This window comes from Buteo buteo, chromosome 1 (genome assembly GCF_964188355.1).
Source record: "Buteo buteo chromosome 1, bButBut1.hap1.1, whole genome shotgun sequence".
NCBI classification, from domain to species: domain Eukaryota; kingdom Metazoa; phylum Chordata; class Aves; order Accipitriformes; family Accipitridae; genus Buteo; species Buteo buteo.
In genome coordinates, this window is record NC_134171.1 from 33876931 (window position 1) to 33893165 (window position 16235).

The 16235-nt window shown below is 39.4% G+C and overlaps 1 protein-coding gene across 4 annotated transcripts in view; it reads right to left on the reverse strand.

Moving 5' to 3' along the window:
* The window catches only part of MTUS1 (microtubule associated scaffold protein 1), a 131383-nt gene that overhangs the window by 47735 nt on the left and 67413 nt on the right, over nucleotides 1–16235 (reverse strand). Inside the window, exon 8 of one of the 4 annotated variants that reach the window (XM_075026823.1) lies at nucleotides 12139–12183. The exons of 2 other annotated variants lie outside the window; for them this stretch is intronic. In XM_075026823.1, the coding sequence (XP_074882924.1) occupies nucleotides 12139–12183 (45 nt within the window). Of the gene's footprint in view, nucleotides 1–10749; nucleotides 11202–12138; nucleotides 12184–16235 lie in introns of those variants that run through there. One more of the 4 variants, XM_075026806.1, reaches the window with a different exon arrangement.

The window sequence follows — 16235 nt, forward strand, 5'->3', positions numbered from 1 at the left end:
AAGTCTCACCACAAGACACCCCCCTGCATTTTTTCATGATACCTTTCCTTCCAGCTCAAATGCGATCTGACTTCAAGCAATTAAATCACTGGCTATAATCTCTCCACGTGCCACATGTCTCATACAGATACTAACAGGCTAGCAGAGTTGTTTTCTCTTCTGTTCTCACCTATGCATGGTAGTCTGCTATGTTCTGGGAAGTCAGATATGTAGACAGCTTAACAATTTCTTCAACTACTTTTTAACATGCTTCTTTCCCAAAGGGCTGGCAAGAATCACAAGTATGCTTGGGATAAATATCAAGTAACCGGAAGAGACACCCTTGCTTGCAAATCCAAGTAAGAGAAGTTAATGGACTTAATTTTTGGCATCACAAATTTGTTCTGGATTTATCTGTCAAATTTGGCTCCAATGACCCTAGGTTTTAACAGCTAATTGTAGGAAGAACTCCAAAGAAATCCAAACCGGATTCTTGTAGCATACAAAATTAAGCCTTTAAGTTTGAAAGCCACTTTCTGTTTATGTACTATGGAGGTCCACTTCATTGTAATAAATAAAAAAAAACAACAAACCAACCCAAAACCAAAACCAAACCCAAACACCACCACCAAAAAACTAATTTGGAACTTAAACTGAATCACTGAATTTCCTTTCATCGATTGTGCCTGCCTCTAATTTAACATAGCAATTCTTCCTTCATAACCAACACAATTAATTAACTGCCAGAACATTTATTAGCTCAGTTTAATGTTAGATTCAAGAATCTGATATTTCTTTCTCGTTTTTCTGAATTGCTTAAAGTCTTTCAGAGTAAAAGTTTATGTAAAGCTCAGTAACTTGCAATGAACCATAATCTTCCCTTGAAAACAACTGTGCAAGAGACCTGAAAATACATTTTGACCACAAGACTAGCACATTAATATGCAACATCATTTCTAGCGCAGTATCTGCAGCTATGTTAGATGGAGAGGACAGAGTGGCTTTTAGTTTGAACTCAGAAGCTATTCATTCAATCACACTAGTATGAGCTGATGTTATATGACTGTAACAAATGTCACTGGACTTAAGCATGGCACTGAAATGCTGCCTAAAGGATATTATGGAAGGAAAAAGTAGGACAGGCAGTAGGAATTTGAAGAGCTTCCAGGGCCTTGGTTATATTTTGTATTATTGCCTTTGTGCCAAAACTGTTTCTGAATGTATTCAGGAATAGCCTTCTGTGTTTATGAAACTTTACATTCATTTAAAAATAAATAAATCCAGATTACACTCAAATTCATTGGCGCTGTTCCTTAAAAAGCTAGGTCATAGCACTTCTAAGCACGTAGGAAGCACTACCATCAGCGAGACGTTATCAGAAATAGTCATACTTTATCTACCAAAAGGTCACTAAACATTCAATTCTAACATTTCCCCCAAACAGATGACTACAATTTGCAATTTCAAGTTACAAAATAAACAGCTAACATCCAAATTCACCTTTTGTTACAGAGATTCACCTTTCAGAGAAGTCATGAATTTCTGGGTATAAAATAGAGTATAAAACAATTCAGACCAAGCTAGAACATTAGTTTTGCCCACAGATTTAAAAAAAAAAAATTAAAAAAATAATCAGTGATATTAGTGACTATATAAGCATGATTAAGCTTATAGGTTTGAAATTAACTAAGAAAAAATAAAGTTTACAGTAACTGTTCAACTTACCAAATCCCTTCAAGAATCAGTCCTAGAGCTCTTAGGAGCTATGTAGAAAATGCTAATGTAGCATTTTCAACATTGTTCACTATGGTATCACCCAATGTTCTTGTTCCAACCAGTATCTCGATTGGTTTTAATCACAGCCCAAAATAGCAACCCAGTAGGCTGCTCCCCCTCCAGCTACACTGACTTCATTTGATGAGTTCAGGTTCAGTCCCAAATGAGGTGTTTTCCCATAACTAAGAAATAACCAAGCAGTTACTTTGAGAAAAGTGTGAGGAAGTGACGGTACAGATTAACAACACAGCAGGAGCATGTATTTAGCTTACTTGCAGAGGACTACCCTGGCATGTCTAGAAAATCATGTAAGGAAAGTTGCATTAAACTCTTTCAATATGTAACTAAAAGGATTATCTATTTCTACAACTGTTTCATACCTCAGTTAAGAATCTGGGTTACTCTAGATCAGTACGGTTTTTCTAAGACACTAGAAATGGTATTTGCACAAATCCACCTCCACTGTGTTGGTTATACTTAAAAAAATATTCTCACAGTGAAAGTTATTTTTACTTTTACCTATATTACTATTCCAATTTACAGTTTTAGCACCTATGCTATTCATCCTTTTGATTACCCAGATCAACACAGTTAGCATGAAGTAAAGTCTCTGCAGAATGAATGAAAATTTAAGCAGCCACCAAAATCAGAGATAAGCTCACAACTTTGGGAAAATGTATTTTAGGAGGCAGCAGCACAGCATGTTTTCAGGAATACCAGCATAGTTGAACATGTGTCTAAAATTAACCCTGAAACAGTACTTCAAAGCTACCCTAGTGGCAAAACACAATTTGCTGGTCAACAGAATAAAACACCACCTTAATAGAACCACTTCAGTTACTGCTGGTCAAAATCATCCATGCGAATTCAATCTTCCCTGCCGCGGTGAAAGCGCAAGACAAATTATGGCATCTCAAGTGCCACATACCAGCTTTAAGCGTCACTGGAGCATCCCCTTTTCAAAAGACACAAAAAATTAACTTATATAATTCCTGGCAGTCACCACATCATAGTTAAGGGCCTATTTGTGTATTTCCTGTTATGTTAAACAGTTTTCCTGTTATTAAGCAGCAAAGACGTCTCCCCAGGGAGGTGCCTAGAACATTGCATGCCATTGTTTCAGGAACAGCCTGAGCGCAACCCAACGGAGCCCACGTGGAAACGTCTTACCAAGCTGAAAACAAAACAGTGAACAGGGCAGCACCCAGTGCTTCTGTTAGCCAGAAATACAATACGTCCCCACCCTTTCAGAGTGCACAGTTCTTTTGCTGCTTGCTGACCACCCCTGGAAGTCAAGGCACTTCTCTTCCCAACGACTCCTAACCAAACCAGGCGACCACATATTGCTTTGGCAAAGGCTGCCTGACCGGTACCGATGCTGCCCTCAAGGAGTGACTGCTTGCCGTGCCTGCTGCGGAGGCCAAGCAGTTCCTATGGAGGAAGTTTAAAACATTCATCACATCATTCTTCGCATTTAAAGTTCCCCTGAGTCTCTTCTTGAGGTCCTTAAGCTAACAAACAATTATGAAGATGGCAGACTTTTTGCTTAACTGAGTGGTGGGCAGGGAGGGAGGGAAAGAAGACAGCAGAAACTTTCCCGAGGAGCTGCTACCTCAGGCAACTGCAGTGTTCACCGGGGTATACCCATAGCTTACTGCAAGACCAAAACCCCAATGAAAAGTTACCCCCCACGCAAGATCTCTAACTACAAATGCCTCTACTCATGCCACCAACAAATGCAGCAAGAAAAATATTCCCTGTACATTACACATGCATCTCCGCTTCCTTGATCCTAACTCCAAGCTGAGAGGTCCCTCCCAAGACACAGGGATATAGGTTTAATAGGGTTATGCTACTCAGTTCATATTAGGACTTTTTTTTTTTTTTTAAGTGGCAAAATATCTCAATTTGATAAGCAGGTTAATCAGGTGGTAGTTTGTACAGTAATGTTTGTGGAAAGAGGTGAGCCTTGATTTTATGTTGGTTATAGAACAAGTGGCCCATGCTTATGTCTAAGAAAAAACAAAGTTTTCTAGCCTTCTGTTTTATTCAGAGTATAATAATTTGCAACTAGCTTTATAAATAAGCTCACTCATTCTGCTGGAAGCATTTCCGATATTCCTGTTTTATTACTTCAAATCTTCGAAAAGGCTTAGCACAAAGTCTATTCTTGTAATAAGTATAAACGTAACATTTTAAATAATTCCGGTGCTTCTGATATTAGCAATATTCACACACAGATAAAAATGAAGGCCACTGAAATATCTGAGAGTCTAAAAACAGTATTAAAGAAGTGAAGTCACTAATGAGTACTATTTGTAACACTAATACTTTCCCAACTTTTCTACTGAAAGGTTGCTAGTTCTCTTTAAGAAAAGGATGAGCTTTCATGAAAAGAATTCCACTACAGATGTTCCCAGCTGTCCTGTTTCCTGCCTAACTAGAAGTATTTCCATAACATCACATACAAACTGTTTATATGAGCATCTTGAGGAAGAACCTTTACTTGCTATAAATGTATAAGCATCACACTCCCATGACAAGGAGTAGCAAAATTAAATTTAACCAGGAGTTGTACACAGGACCCAGGGTAATTAGTGCCCTTGCTACAACCACTAGACATTAGTAAAGATGATCCCACTGGAAGGTTCATAAATAGCAACTGTAAAGAAACATCTCAGCCAGATACAAGCCAGGTTATTTAAGGTGGGTTATTTCTACATTTGACTATGCAGACAGCTAAATTGAATAGGATTTTTATTTTTAATAAAAGTTTTAAAGATTTAAGTTATACTGCTGATGCATTCATTTTTTCAGAGGATCAAATGCTATTTTCTTCTCCCTGTAGGATGGAGAACAGAAACAGTACTCCATGACCAGGAAAAGGTAATGAGGAAGATCACTGTTGGTGGACATGCTTAGGAAGGTGATACAGGTGATACCACTACCTGTAATCTAAATCATGAATTAATAATTCTGCAGCACTAGTTGACCATATTATCATGGTAAAAATAATTGCTTAACCTCCTCTTAAAAACAAGATTTAATTCAATCAAATGTTTCTGACAACACCACTACTCCATTGGACCACAGACAGCAGACACGTCTAGAGAAGAACAAATAGAGGTACAGATGAACTCAGCAAGATAGCCGGCTTGACCAAGGCAGTCTTCACCGAATTTTGTTCTGGGGGAAGACAAGGCAAGAGAGATGGGGTCTGCCTGCAAATATTTTCCAAATAAGTTCGGTTTTGGTATGATATTTGGTGAAACAGTCAAGAGCTGCTTTGAACACCAGCACTTTTCCTAAAGGCATCAGATCTATCAACTTTGGACCTAGGTTTTTCCTATGCATCATGCCATTCAGGGATTAGAATTTTTTAAATAATAAAAGCAGTGGAGACACTGCTTCATTGCATGACACTAAATTAACAGCCAATCTATAAACAGAAATTGACATTTCTTGCCATTGATTACAAAGAGAGTGGTAAGTATGGTCCCAATCTACTCAGTACTGCCTCCACAGTACTTAAAATATAATTATATTTGATTAATTGAAGATGCAAGAAACTTTTTTTTGCCTTCCACCTCCCTCCCACATCAGAGTTTTCTGTGCTAACAAAGAAAGAAGAGTAACAAACAACAGCAAGCCAATTGGCTGCAAATACTCAAAACGTTGCATTCTAGCACTGAAATTTCATGGTATCACTTTCCTCAAAAAAACTTTCACTTTATGCCTTAGAAAGTTCAAATTAAAAGGACTGAATAGGTAGTAATGCTTCATTTGTCTGAATGCTGGAAGCCATTTCTACTATGGTAACAGATTCATTTGCACAAGTTGCAAAACTGGTAGAAGCAGCTTTTAAAAGAAGTTTAAGTCCAGTTTTACCACAGTGGAAATCCCCCAAAGTAATTTAAAAGCTATTCAGGTTTTTAAGTGTAAATGTTGCTGCCTGTCACTTTCAAACCTCAACCTACTTCATAGCAATAGAAGTTACAGCCAGACCCTTTTCACCTATTAGACATATCAAGTGGGAACAAATGCACACTTAGAATATGCAATTATATTAGCGAAGATAACTTGCTAGGTCTTTTGAATTTACTCCCCAATTAACTATTCTTCTATGAAGTTGAGCTTGAAGCAGCAATTCTACTTATTTCATGTTGACAAATACTTGAGGCATCCTTCACATACAATTATTCTGTTTAAGTGAAGGAGTTACAAAATCCAACATCACTCACTACAGTGGAGCCAGAATGCAAAAGTTGCTATGCATGTGCTTTTCACAGCACTCCAGTTCTTTCTCCAAAGATTTTTTTTTTTTGAGCAAAGCTCCTTATTTACATTAATTTTCATGCTTTATTAAATATATGCAGAGTTTAAGTGTTTACATCACATGTAAGTTGTTTTGTGACTTCTTTGGTGTGGTTTTTGTTGGTTTGTGGGGGTTTTGTGGTTTTGTTTGGTTTTGGTGGGGTTTTTTTTGTTGTTGTTTGTTTGTTTTAACAGCTCCTTTCTGCTATCCAGGCTTCCTTTGAAAAGAACTAGAGTTATCTGCATTTTATACCTACTGTAAATGCATCAATTGCATGAGATGTGTATAGAGTACAAACTATACTTACAAATGCCAAAACACAGAGCCCTACCACCTGAAAATAAGAACCTCCATTTAGCTATCACCTGCATGCCTACTGAAGCCATGACGTATTAAGACTGAAATCAAGCATATCAGGCAAGTCATTCAGCACCTGGTCTTGAATAGATGAAGTCAGAAGCAAAACAGTCTTAATGACTTTAACAGGAACATGATTAAATCCAAAATCCCCCATGATGAATGGTTTCCAGTTATTCGACTTCTTTTGCTCAGAATAGATAAGCTGGCTTTACTGCTGAACTATATTTTTCCTTGGTAGGTGACATAAATATTTAACATACTTGTCCTGTATCAAATCCCTCCAGCAGACTTTTAAATTTAGAATACTTGGTAGGGTTAAGTGTGTTGGATATCTTTCTACAGTTCTATATTAAACTGTAGTGTCAGACATTAATCAGTACTTCAGTCATTCTTTAGGGGGTGGGGGAGTGGGGGTAGGGGGGGCAGGAAGGCATATGAAGAGTTAAACAACTCATGACACCTGAGGCTTTCAGAATCCTCCTTTAAAAGCACTGCTTTGCAACGTGCAGAAGTAATTTCAAAGTTCACAACGTGATCTGAAGCAGGATTTAAGGAAAAGGTTGTATTGGAAAAGGATGTAATCTGCTCAAATAAACAGGTCTGTGATATTTGCTTGTTGCTAGCAAGGCAAAAAGGAAATTTTTAAAATTGGTATTGCCATAATGACATCAACTACTCTTTGCCCTCGGAGACACCTCTTATTCCCAAGGTAATAAGAGAGTAACTAGGTTTAGTTAAGCAATGGAAATCAGCAGACAGATAAAAGTACTAAGTACAGTTTGCTTAGGGGAAGAAGAGGAAGAGAAAGAGTAGCAGGAAGGGCTGGATGAAAACATTTTGAGACAAAACAGTTTACCACAAAAGCAATAGTACAGTTCAGTATACAAACCTTGAAAAACCCTGAACAAAAGGCACAAGAGCTTTGACCTCCATTTGCAAAACTAGTTCATTGTCTAGTATTTTATCTTTATGCAAGAGAAAACATAAGTAACTCAAAATGATTATTTTGAATCATTCATAAAAGAATGTCTTTCTCTGGCTGTTTATACAGAATCATTCAGAGATGATGATTTACTCTGTCACACCAGTGATGCTGAAGAGCATAAGAGCACTTCAGTCACTCTTTGGTAAAACATCACTGAAAGACACTGGTTCATACTTAACTCCTATCTCTATCATGTTTATGCAGTTCTGAAGTGTTGAGATTTTTGTTGCAGTTACTTGCTACAAATAAGTTTTATGTACCCAACCTGTGTCTTGTAAAGTATTTCCTGAAGCATTTCAGTATTTTTGTTTTGCTGAAGAGGACACTCATTATATACAGCTAACAATGCAGGTGTACTATACTTCCAGTAGCTGAGAAAAATGACACTTCGATGTCTGCCTGCATTTAAAGGGTGAAAAAACTTCTGGATATAACAACCCTGCAGCAGCATAGAGCGCACAGTGATGGAAGTTAGACACAAGGCAACAAGCTGAATGACCTTAAGATACACTTCAAATTTTACAGCAAATTTCCTCTGGATTTATTCCATTCCTAGAAAAATTCCACTTTTATTTGGCTTCCCCTGAACAGGCTGTATGCTTACACTGCAAGGTATTTGAACTACTCCAGTTAATTTGACACCTCCACATGGACAAGCTGTAAGCAATGCAAATGCACTCCACCCCAAGGATCCATTTAACTATAAATGCAACGACTAATCTAGACTAACTTAACACCAGTGCAAAGAACTGTATGTCAAGCCATACTACCTACTGTGAAGAAACTGTGGCAGGCTGCTTGAAAATATCCTCAAGTCAGAATGAAAACCCAAGAGTGAGTTCCATCCTCTTCCTCCCAATAGCACTTATGTCCTAACTTCACCAAGTTATTGCACTGCAGACTGTAAGCCAGGACATGTTAACAGAAGAATCCAACTTGACCTGTACTCCAGACTACTTTAAAACTCTACATTTCAACAATTGCCATAAGTATCTCAAGGCTGCTCTACAGTCATACAAGGCGGCTGGTCTATGCTTTGTGAAAGGGAACAAAGGATGAAATCCACGATAATACTTATTAGAAGTGCAATCTACACCAAAACTGGAACCAAATGTTGCTTACATAACACTCATACATATTCACATTCCTACACAGACCATGAAATTCCTTTTTTCAATTACTCTCTCCCTTATTTGTTGACACACTCCCTAGTATATTCTATTTCTCATTGCTTATGTGACCTTGGAAAGAAGCCACATGTCATTTTAATCCAATCAAACCCCTACAAGAAAAAAATACTCATACTGGCACTGCAAAACCAAATATGGCTGCTCCTGGCATTTAACATAAAGAACCATTTACGCTTCTGATATACATTGTCATTGCCTGATCTACTGTTGCTGAGTTTTATGAACCTGAAATAATCACTAACAAGCTTCAATGCATTACACCATTTCTAAAACCACAGTGTATTTATACATACTTACACTCTCCGCTGCAGAATATGACCTGGTTTTCAGATGCCCTACTTTTTTGGTATATTCAGCTGTAGCTAACCACTGGTCAGCTTTCTGCTAACACACTTCCTACAAGACACAGGACAGCAAAGCAGAAGGGGGAGACCAGGCAAAAACCCTTCTAAGCTTTCAATGTTATACCATTAGCGTGTACATAGTGCACACAGAGAAAACACACAGAAGGTCTATTCAGCACTTCTTATTTAGTGAAGTGCTGCTTAACTGGAACACAGGGTTAGCAATCTATTTTACATGCTGTATTTACCAGAGGTATCCTACAGGCAGGTTTTGCTTTCACATCCACTCAAACTAAATAAAACCACAAATGGATTCTTATCATTGTAAAATTCCCTTTATACATGCACTGACAGCTATTTTTGGTTTTTTTTTTCAGAATTATACAAATTTCAGTGGCAGTTAATGAACATTTGGAAGATTGAACATTATCACCCTGCCTTCTCTTTTAGGATTTTTGTCCCTGGAATATGTGCTATGTGGAAATTTCATGCTGTTAGCAACATCAAGGATGTAGGTATATGCACAAAGACTCCCTTACATAAGAATTTTTAGCATCAAATTATTTTAATCCTAGCTTAAAGCCACACAACCAAGCTGCAAACAGAAGCCTATATTATGTCTGGATAGTTGGCTTGTGTTATGTTCATAACTGAATTTATCATTCAGGAGGAACTTGGAAACCGGATTTACTTTGGCAAGGATAAGTAATGACAAGGTGAATGGTTTAAGCTGCTATGTGAAATGCCAGGACAGGAAGGAAAGCTGACTGGTAGAACTGAACTCCAAAAAATAAAAGCAATGAGGGTGGTGTTCAAGACAGAAGGGAAATGCTTGAGAAAAAGAGCTTCTGCAAAACTAGTTTATGTAGCTGCTTGCTCGTCCTTAAGTAAAATGCAAGAAAATTACAAATAGTGCAGTGGAGAAAAAGACTTACATAATATGCAGGCTGCCATCAGTTTCTCTAAATGTCATGCATCTTAGCTAAAACAAACAACAAACAACTGACACCCTCCACCAAAACAACACATGTATGTCCTGGAACAAAGCTCAGCTTCCATAATCTTGTTCCCATTCCAGATACTTGCTTTATTTGCTTTACCTGCCACTGAAGATGAAAATCAGGTCAGATGCAGCTGAGAATTTTGTAGTGGTTTTTTTGTCTGGTTGGTTTTGGGGTTTATTTTTTATTTGGGGGGGTGGTGGTGGTGGTTTAAACACACACACGTCTTGAATGCCTCTAAAACTTCATACTTTTTGGGTTTGTATCAACACAAGTGAGCCCAAAAGTTTGCTTGTCCTACTTGCAAATAAGATGTATTTAACATGACATGGAGATATCTGCTATCATACATGTAAGTTCAAGTATTTCTCACAGACAGAAAGCCACATCGTGACAGCCTGTATTCATTCTACTTCCCTCCCTGTTCCCCTCCTGCACTCAAATCCAGGTATAGAAAAGACAGCGCTGCCAGCAGATAATCATTAAAATCATTAGATAAATATTTAATAGCACAGACTTCCTGATACTATTTTTGGACTTGCGGGAGGAAAGAACGAATTCCAATTTGCATTTCATAAACAGAATAACCATCTTCCAAACAAGCAGCTCAGCACGGGTGCATGCACACACAGAGACTTAAAATATGAAACTACTTTGCTCAAAAGTCAAACTTCTGTATGAAATTCAAAAACTTTTATGACCAGTACAGTTTTTGTTTGCTAGAAATAAGCCACTGTTGAAGTAAATAAGATATTCCCTTCAAAGCATGCTCTAATCATCATATTAAAAAAACACAAACCTGTATGAAATATAACAGTGCTTTTCTTGTAGCCAGAAGGTAGGCGAATGTTTCGGAGCAACCCCTTTGCAGTCAGCCGTACACGCATGTTGGATAAGGAAAATTTCGGGGACCATAACATGTCTTCAGTGCAATTGGAAGATAAACAAGCAAGAAATAGCCTCCATGTACTGTCACATACTATGTTTTAAAATCACTACTGGCAGAAGCGAGCAATTCTTGCTAAAGAAAACAGGCTTGAAGAAGTAATCAAGTCTCCATTCCTTTGCTCTTATTCCTTATGCACAGACAAGCAAAAAAATCAGTAAAAGCAGATATCCACGGCGTAAATGCTTCTGGCAGCTTCTCCTCACCAGATGTTGTGGAAACAAAGCTTGTCCTCAGAATAAAACTGACTTAGTGATTCAGAAAACCAACAGCCTCTGAATTGCATCACAGTGTTGATGCTTAATCTGCTGTGGGACTCCGTGGGCTGGAAGCTAGAAGAGGAGAAAAGGGAGGAGGAGGATGAGGAGGGAGGAGGAGGAGGAGGAGGAGGAAGTGGGTGGTCTCCCCAGCTGAACATATCATCCAGCAATGTCACAGACCATGTAATTGTTCTTTGGAGACTGTTAGGGAGATTATTTGAATATTCCTGGAGGCATATTTTAGCTCTCCTCTCCAAGAATCCTTTCAGGGTGCGTTTTTTTTAAAGTTTCTTTCAATTGACATGAATTTATCAAAACAGATTTATCAGCTAACATTTTCTACCAAAGTTTCTTTTAGCATTAAATATTATGTCAACATTTAAAGTCTTAACAAATCCACAAACATGTCTATTCTCTAAGAAGAATTCAGTATTTGAGATCTGCTTAAGAGAAATACTATTTAGCTTGGCAGATCAACACTGCAGATGCTTCCATTTATCAGAAGAGGACCAAGAAAGCAGGCATCAATTTCATATTAAAACAGATCTCTGCCAGCTGGGTTTTGAAAGCACCCAAACATTGCAGCAAACAAGCAGCATTACAGGAGTTCCTTCAAAACAGATGCTGTCTCCATATTTAGTTAGCCATCTTAAAAAAATATTTCTTCTTACTATTTAATGAGCTCAAAATTTTTGCATATACCTTGGTCCCTTTCAGCTACCACTAGCAAAAATAAAATAAAAAATAAGAGCTAGAAGCTAGAAAACAGAGGAGTAACTGTTTTGCAGAGATTAGAAAATGTCACATTTTTCACCTATGGCCATGACTATCAATACATGCACTGGCCACCTTCCTGTGTAAAAGAGAAATGTTTCACTACTTTGCCTACAGTCAGCAGCTGCCCTCCTAGGCAGCCATAGGAGCAGGGACCATCCAAGTATCTCACAGCCAATGCAGGAGACAAGACAGTAACAGCTCATACCTTCTTTTGGGTTGCTTGAAGAGCTGCCCTCCACAGCCTCTGTAACTTTTTAGAGACAACAAAATTAGGTGCTTTTCCATGGATTCTGCACATCTACCATTTCACCAAACCACAGCTAATCCTCTCTAGCACCTATGCCTCTGACAGTCTTTCCAGTTCCAGAAACAATTAACCCAACTTTCTCTGAAGCAGGTATAACCCAAAGCAAACATAATTACACTGGCAGGTCTCATCCTAGCAGTGCCTTATCCGTCCTCTCCTTACCACAAGTCTGTTATATTTTAACAGCATGTCTTACTTGCTCAAGACGCATAACATTTTAAATTCTCTAGTGGTTATTTACCACATCAGCTAGAATTAAAAGCAGCATTTTGTTGCTTTATCCTGGTCTCTGGGTATCTCTAACATCACACAGGCCAGCGCAGTGACAATAAAGCAGCTCATTGTCAGTAGAGCAAAAGAACTGCAGCCCAGCATTGAGACCGTCAGACCCATCAAGCCAACCTCCACAGCACACTGTGGGAGAATACTGCTGAATATTTTATGATCATGTACCAAAATATTTATTTCCCAGCACAGTGATGTACCACCAACTCTGAAATACTAGAATATGTCTTCAGTCCACACAAAACCATTCAAAATAAGTACAAAGACAGTAAATTAGCTTTTTTGTTTGGTTCCCAGGGCAGCCTCTGCACACAGCAGGGCATGCATGTCATTACTGCTAAAAAATCCTCATCTATTCCTTCTAGTCTGAAAAGCTTTGCCACTAGCAATGTGTGTTCATCTATCTTTCCAACAGCCTGCAGATCCAGACCCTTTCCTAATCCAAGACCACTATCAAAGACATCACCTCCCTTCTGTGTTGCTGGAAGATTATTACGCTTGGAAACCATGCTCAGCAGTAAACCAGAAGGCTTGTTACAGCACATTAGAGTAGCCTCACGTATTCAGCGTAGTTCATTAGCCCATCTCTTCAAATATTAGATCAGTATTGTCAAATTCTCTCTTAATGAGGGCATCGTGAGATTTTGACTGGGCCTACAGCCAGTCTTCACGCACTATTCAACACCCAGCCATACCAGGTTTTACCCTTCTGCCAGGGCACCCACTGGAACTCCCTTTTGTTTTCCTCCTGCCCGCCACAGCTCCCCAAGGGAGGCACTCCTCCATGTAGTAAATGTTCTCTCACCATCCCAATCCGATGCTCTCATAAAGGCAGAAAAAGTCCAATCCTGTTCAAAAAAGCAAACAAACAAAAAAACCCAAACCAACCACAACCCCCCCCAGCACCCAAAAAGACAACCCACTGCCTCTCCCCACCCTTGCAATAGCGCCTGGGACAAAGATAACAAACTTCTCACTAGCCTGTAAACCCAGAGAAACTGAAGTACCCCACTGAAACCATAACTTCCTTCCTAGGAATAGGAGCTAGAACAAAGAATCTCTAGAGGTCAAGCATGATGTAATGAACCAGTCTGGAGACTGAGGAATGAATGAATCACTGGGCAAAATATAAGCAGATAAAAGCTTTATATGGACAACAAAACCCTTGTAGCAGAGACCAAAACTCCTCTTACAGAGGTACACAAATAATACTTTCACTGCCTCCTCTTTCCCACCCTTAGTTTGGGTGGAAACAGGCCGTGAAGAAACAGATACATCACAGTATTTAAAAAAAAAAACCCACAACCAAACTTCTGATTTGAGGAAAATGCCTTTCTAGCCTCTAGGGTTGGAATCCAGTTAAAACCCAGAAACCTAAAACAAGGCTCCTTTATGCAGAAGCAGACTGACAGCACTAATAAAAAGCAACAGATGCATGCCAGTCTCATCTAGCACCCAAACCTCAGAGAGCTCTGACAGCAGCCAGCAAGAGGACTACCCATCCCTATCTGAATAGCTCCCAGGAGAGATTTAACTCAGAGAGGTTCCTCCAGTGCAGCCTTTCCAGAGCCCTGCGTTACAGCACTGTACACTGTGGTGGCTGTGCATCTGCTAGCGTTGCTTCCTTGGCTCAGGAAAACAGCATCTCCAGGTCTGTGGCTGTACTCCTACAATGACCATCTCTCTAGCGCCTGGCGCTGGCAGGGTGCAAAGCCAGGACATAACCCATGGGATCCTAACACAGCATGCCAGGAACATACACTGTCTACAACTCATGCATAACATGAAGATCATAGAGAGGTCTTCTTCTATCTTGACACTGGATAAGGGCGATAGAAAATAGCACCAGAAAACAGCAGAATAAAATAGGAAGTGATATACAGCCCAGACAGAGGACAAAAGGACTGACAGATTTTATTTACTAGCACCTTACTGCTGGCTTCTCTTGAACTCCAAGGGCAAAACCGGTGATCAACATGGACAAAGGGGCTCTATTCTGTTATGACCATGTAATTCAGTCTGGGTTGCTAAATGCATCAATACCTGATGACACCATCAGATTGATGGTGGGGCTAGACCTAGTTTAACCCCAGCAGATTTAGCATATCTGCCACTCCCTGGGAACATTAGCAATGTGACAAGAAAGAAGCAAAGGGCACTGGCATTTGTATGCTTTTAAATTCAGCCTCATGAGGCCAAGTGCACAGCTATCTGTATGCATTTCTGCTGTCTCTGTCCCTCTTTACACATCCAACAATCACTAAGAAAGCCATCAGAGCACAGTTAAGTGTCTCATTGCAAAAAAGTCTAAATCAGAGGCTAGATCTTTAGATCTGAGAAGCCCACGCAGAAGACACCTGGCTCAGTGTCATAAGACAGCATGGGCAGTGCAGAGCAGATGGGGTTTACTGGCATGCTTTACTTCAGGATGAGCTGAGAGGTGATTGCCTAGGCAAAGAGAGATATGACAAGTAGGAGCCTACTAAGACCCAAAGGGTCATATGTGTCTTGGTTTTATTTCTGGAAGATGACTGCCCCCTCTCCACTTTCCTGCAACCACCTTGCTCTAGCCAGTGCTCCAGTTTGAAAAGCTAACCTTTCTGCAGGCAGCAATACCCACTGCCATGCCAAATGCAGCTTGCAGCTTTGGGACTTATTTTAAGCTCCAATCCTTACCTGAAGAAAAAAGCAAACCTCTTCCTGCCTCAAAGCAGGAACTAAAATCCTAAATAATTTAGGCTTCCTCTAGTACACAGACACTTTTAATCACTATAAATTCAGCAGCCTGTCAAACACAAGGTGATTCTGCAGTGGATTCCCAGGCAAACAGCTACAGCAGTCAGGCTGATCTGTCTCTCTCACGCAACAGTGGTGGCATTTATGTCATCTGCACTCTTCCAGAATTGAGAATGGCCACAAGACACAGCAAGAATCATTTAATTTTTAACTTCTGACTTAAGGGAACAGCAAGTTATTTTTCATGTGCAGGATGTCCCTTCCAAAATGGCATTTTTGTTAGACTGCCTGCGACAAAATCCTACAGTGCTTTGAAAAAAACCTGCTACTCTACAACAGTGAATAATGTCACTAACACTAGGATAACATGCCTTAAAATATGAAGCTTCAATGATCTAGCCAGATGTGTCAAAAAAACCAACACCCTCTGTGCTAGGGACTTCTGCTGCTCAGCAGCAGGCTAGGTATATGTGTAAGTCTTTGTGAGCTCAGGCCTCAAGGAACAGAAGAAAAATAAAAGTCTTACTTAGGGCCACAGCTTACAGATGTATTAATTATTTATTCATGCAATACTGACTTAGGTGCACTGTGCAACTGTTTTTCATCTATGGACTCACAACAACACCCAGACATCCTCTACTGAAAAGCAACACTGCAAATAAGGACAATTTAGGCAAGTATACGTCCTAAGACATGCTAGTGGTTTATCAGGAGATCACAGAGCAAATTAAAGACAACTCACAACAAGTGTGTTTTACTTATCTTTGTGGGCTTTCGTGTGTTCTTCATAGCCCCAGGTGTGCAGACAAAAATGCAGACATACATTCACTTTACAAGCTGTTTAACCAGCTTTGATACAAAGATCCATGAGTTTCATGTGTCTGGAACAGTTCCACGGTCTTTTAAGTATTATATCAACTTATCTGCCTAACAGGGATCAATGACAACAATATGGGCAGCTACTGTATCTGCTG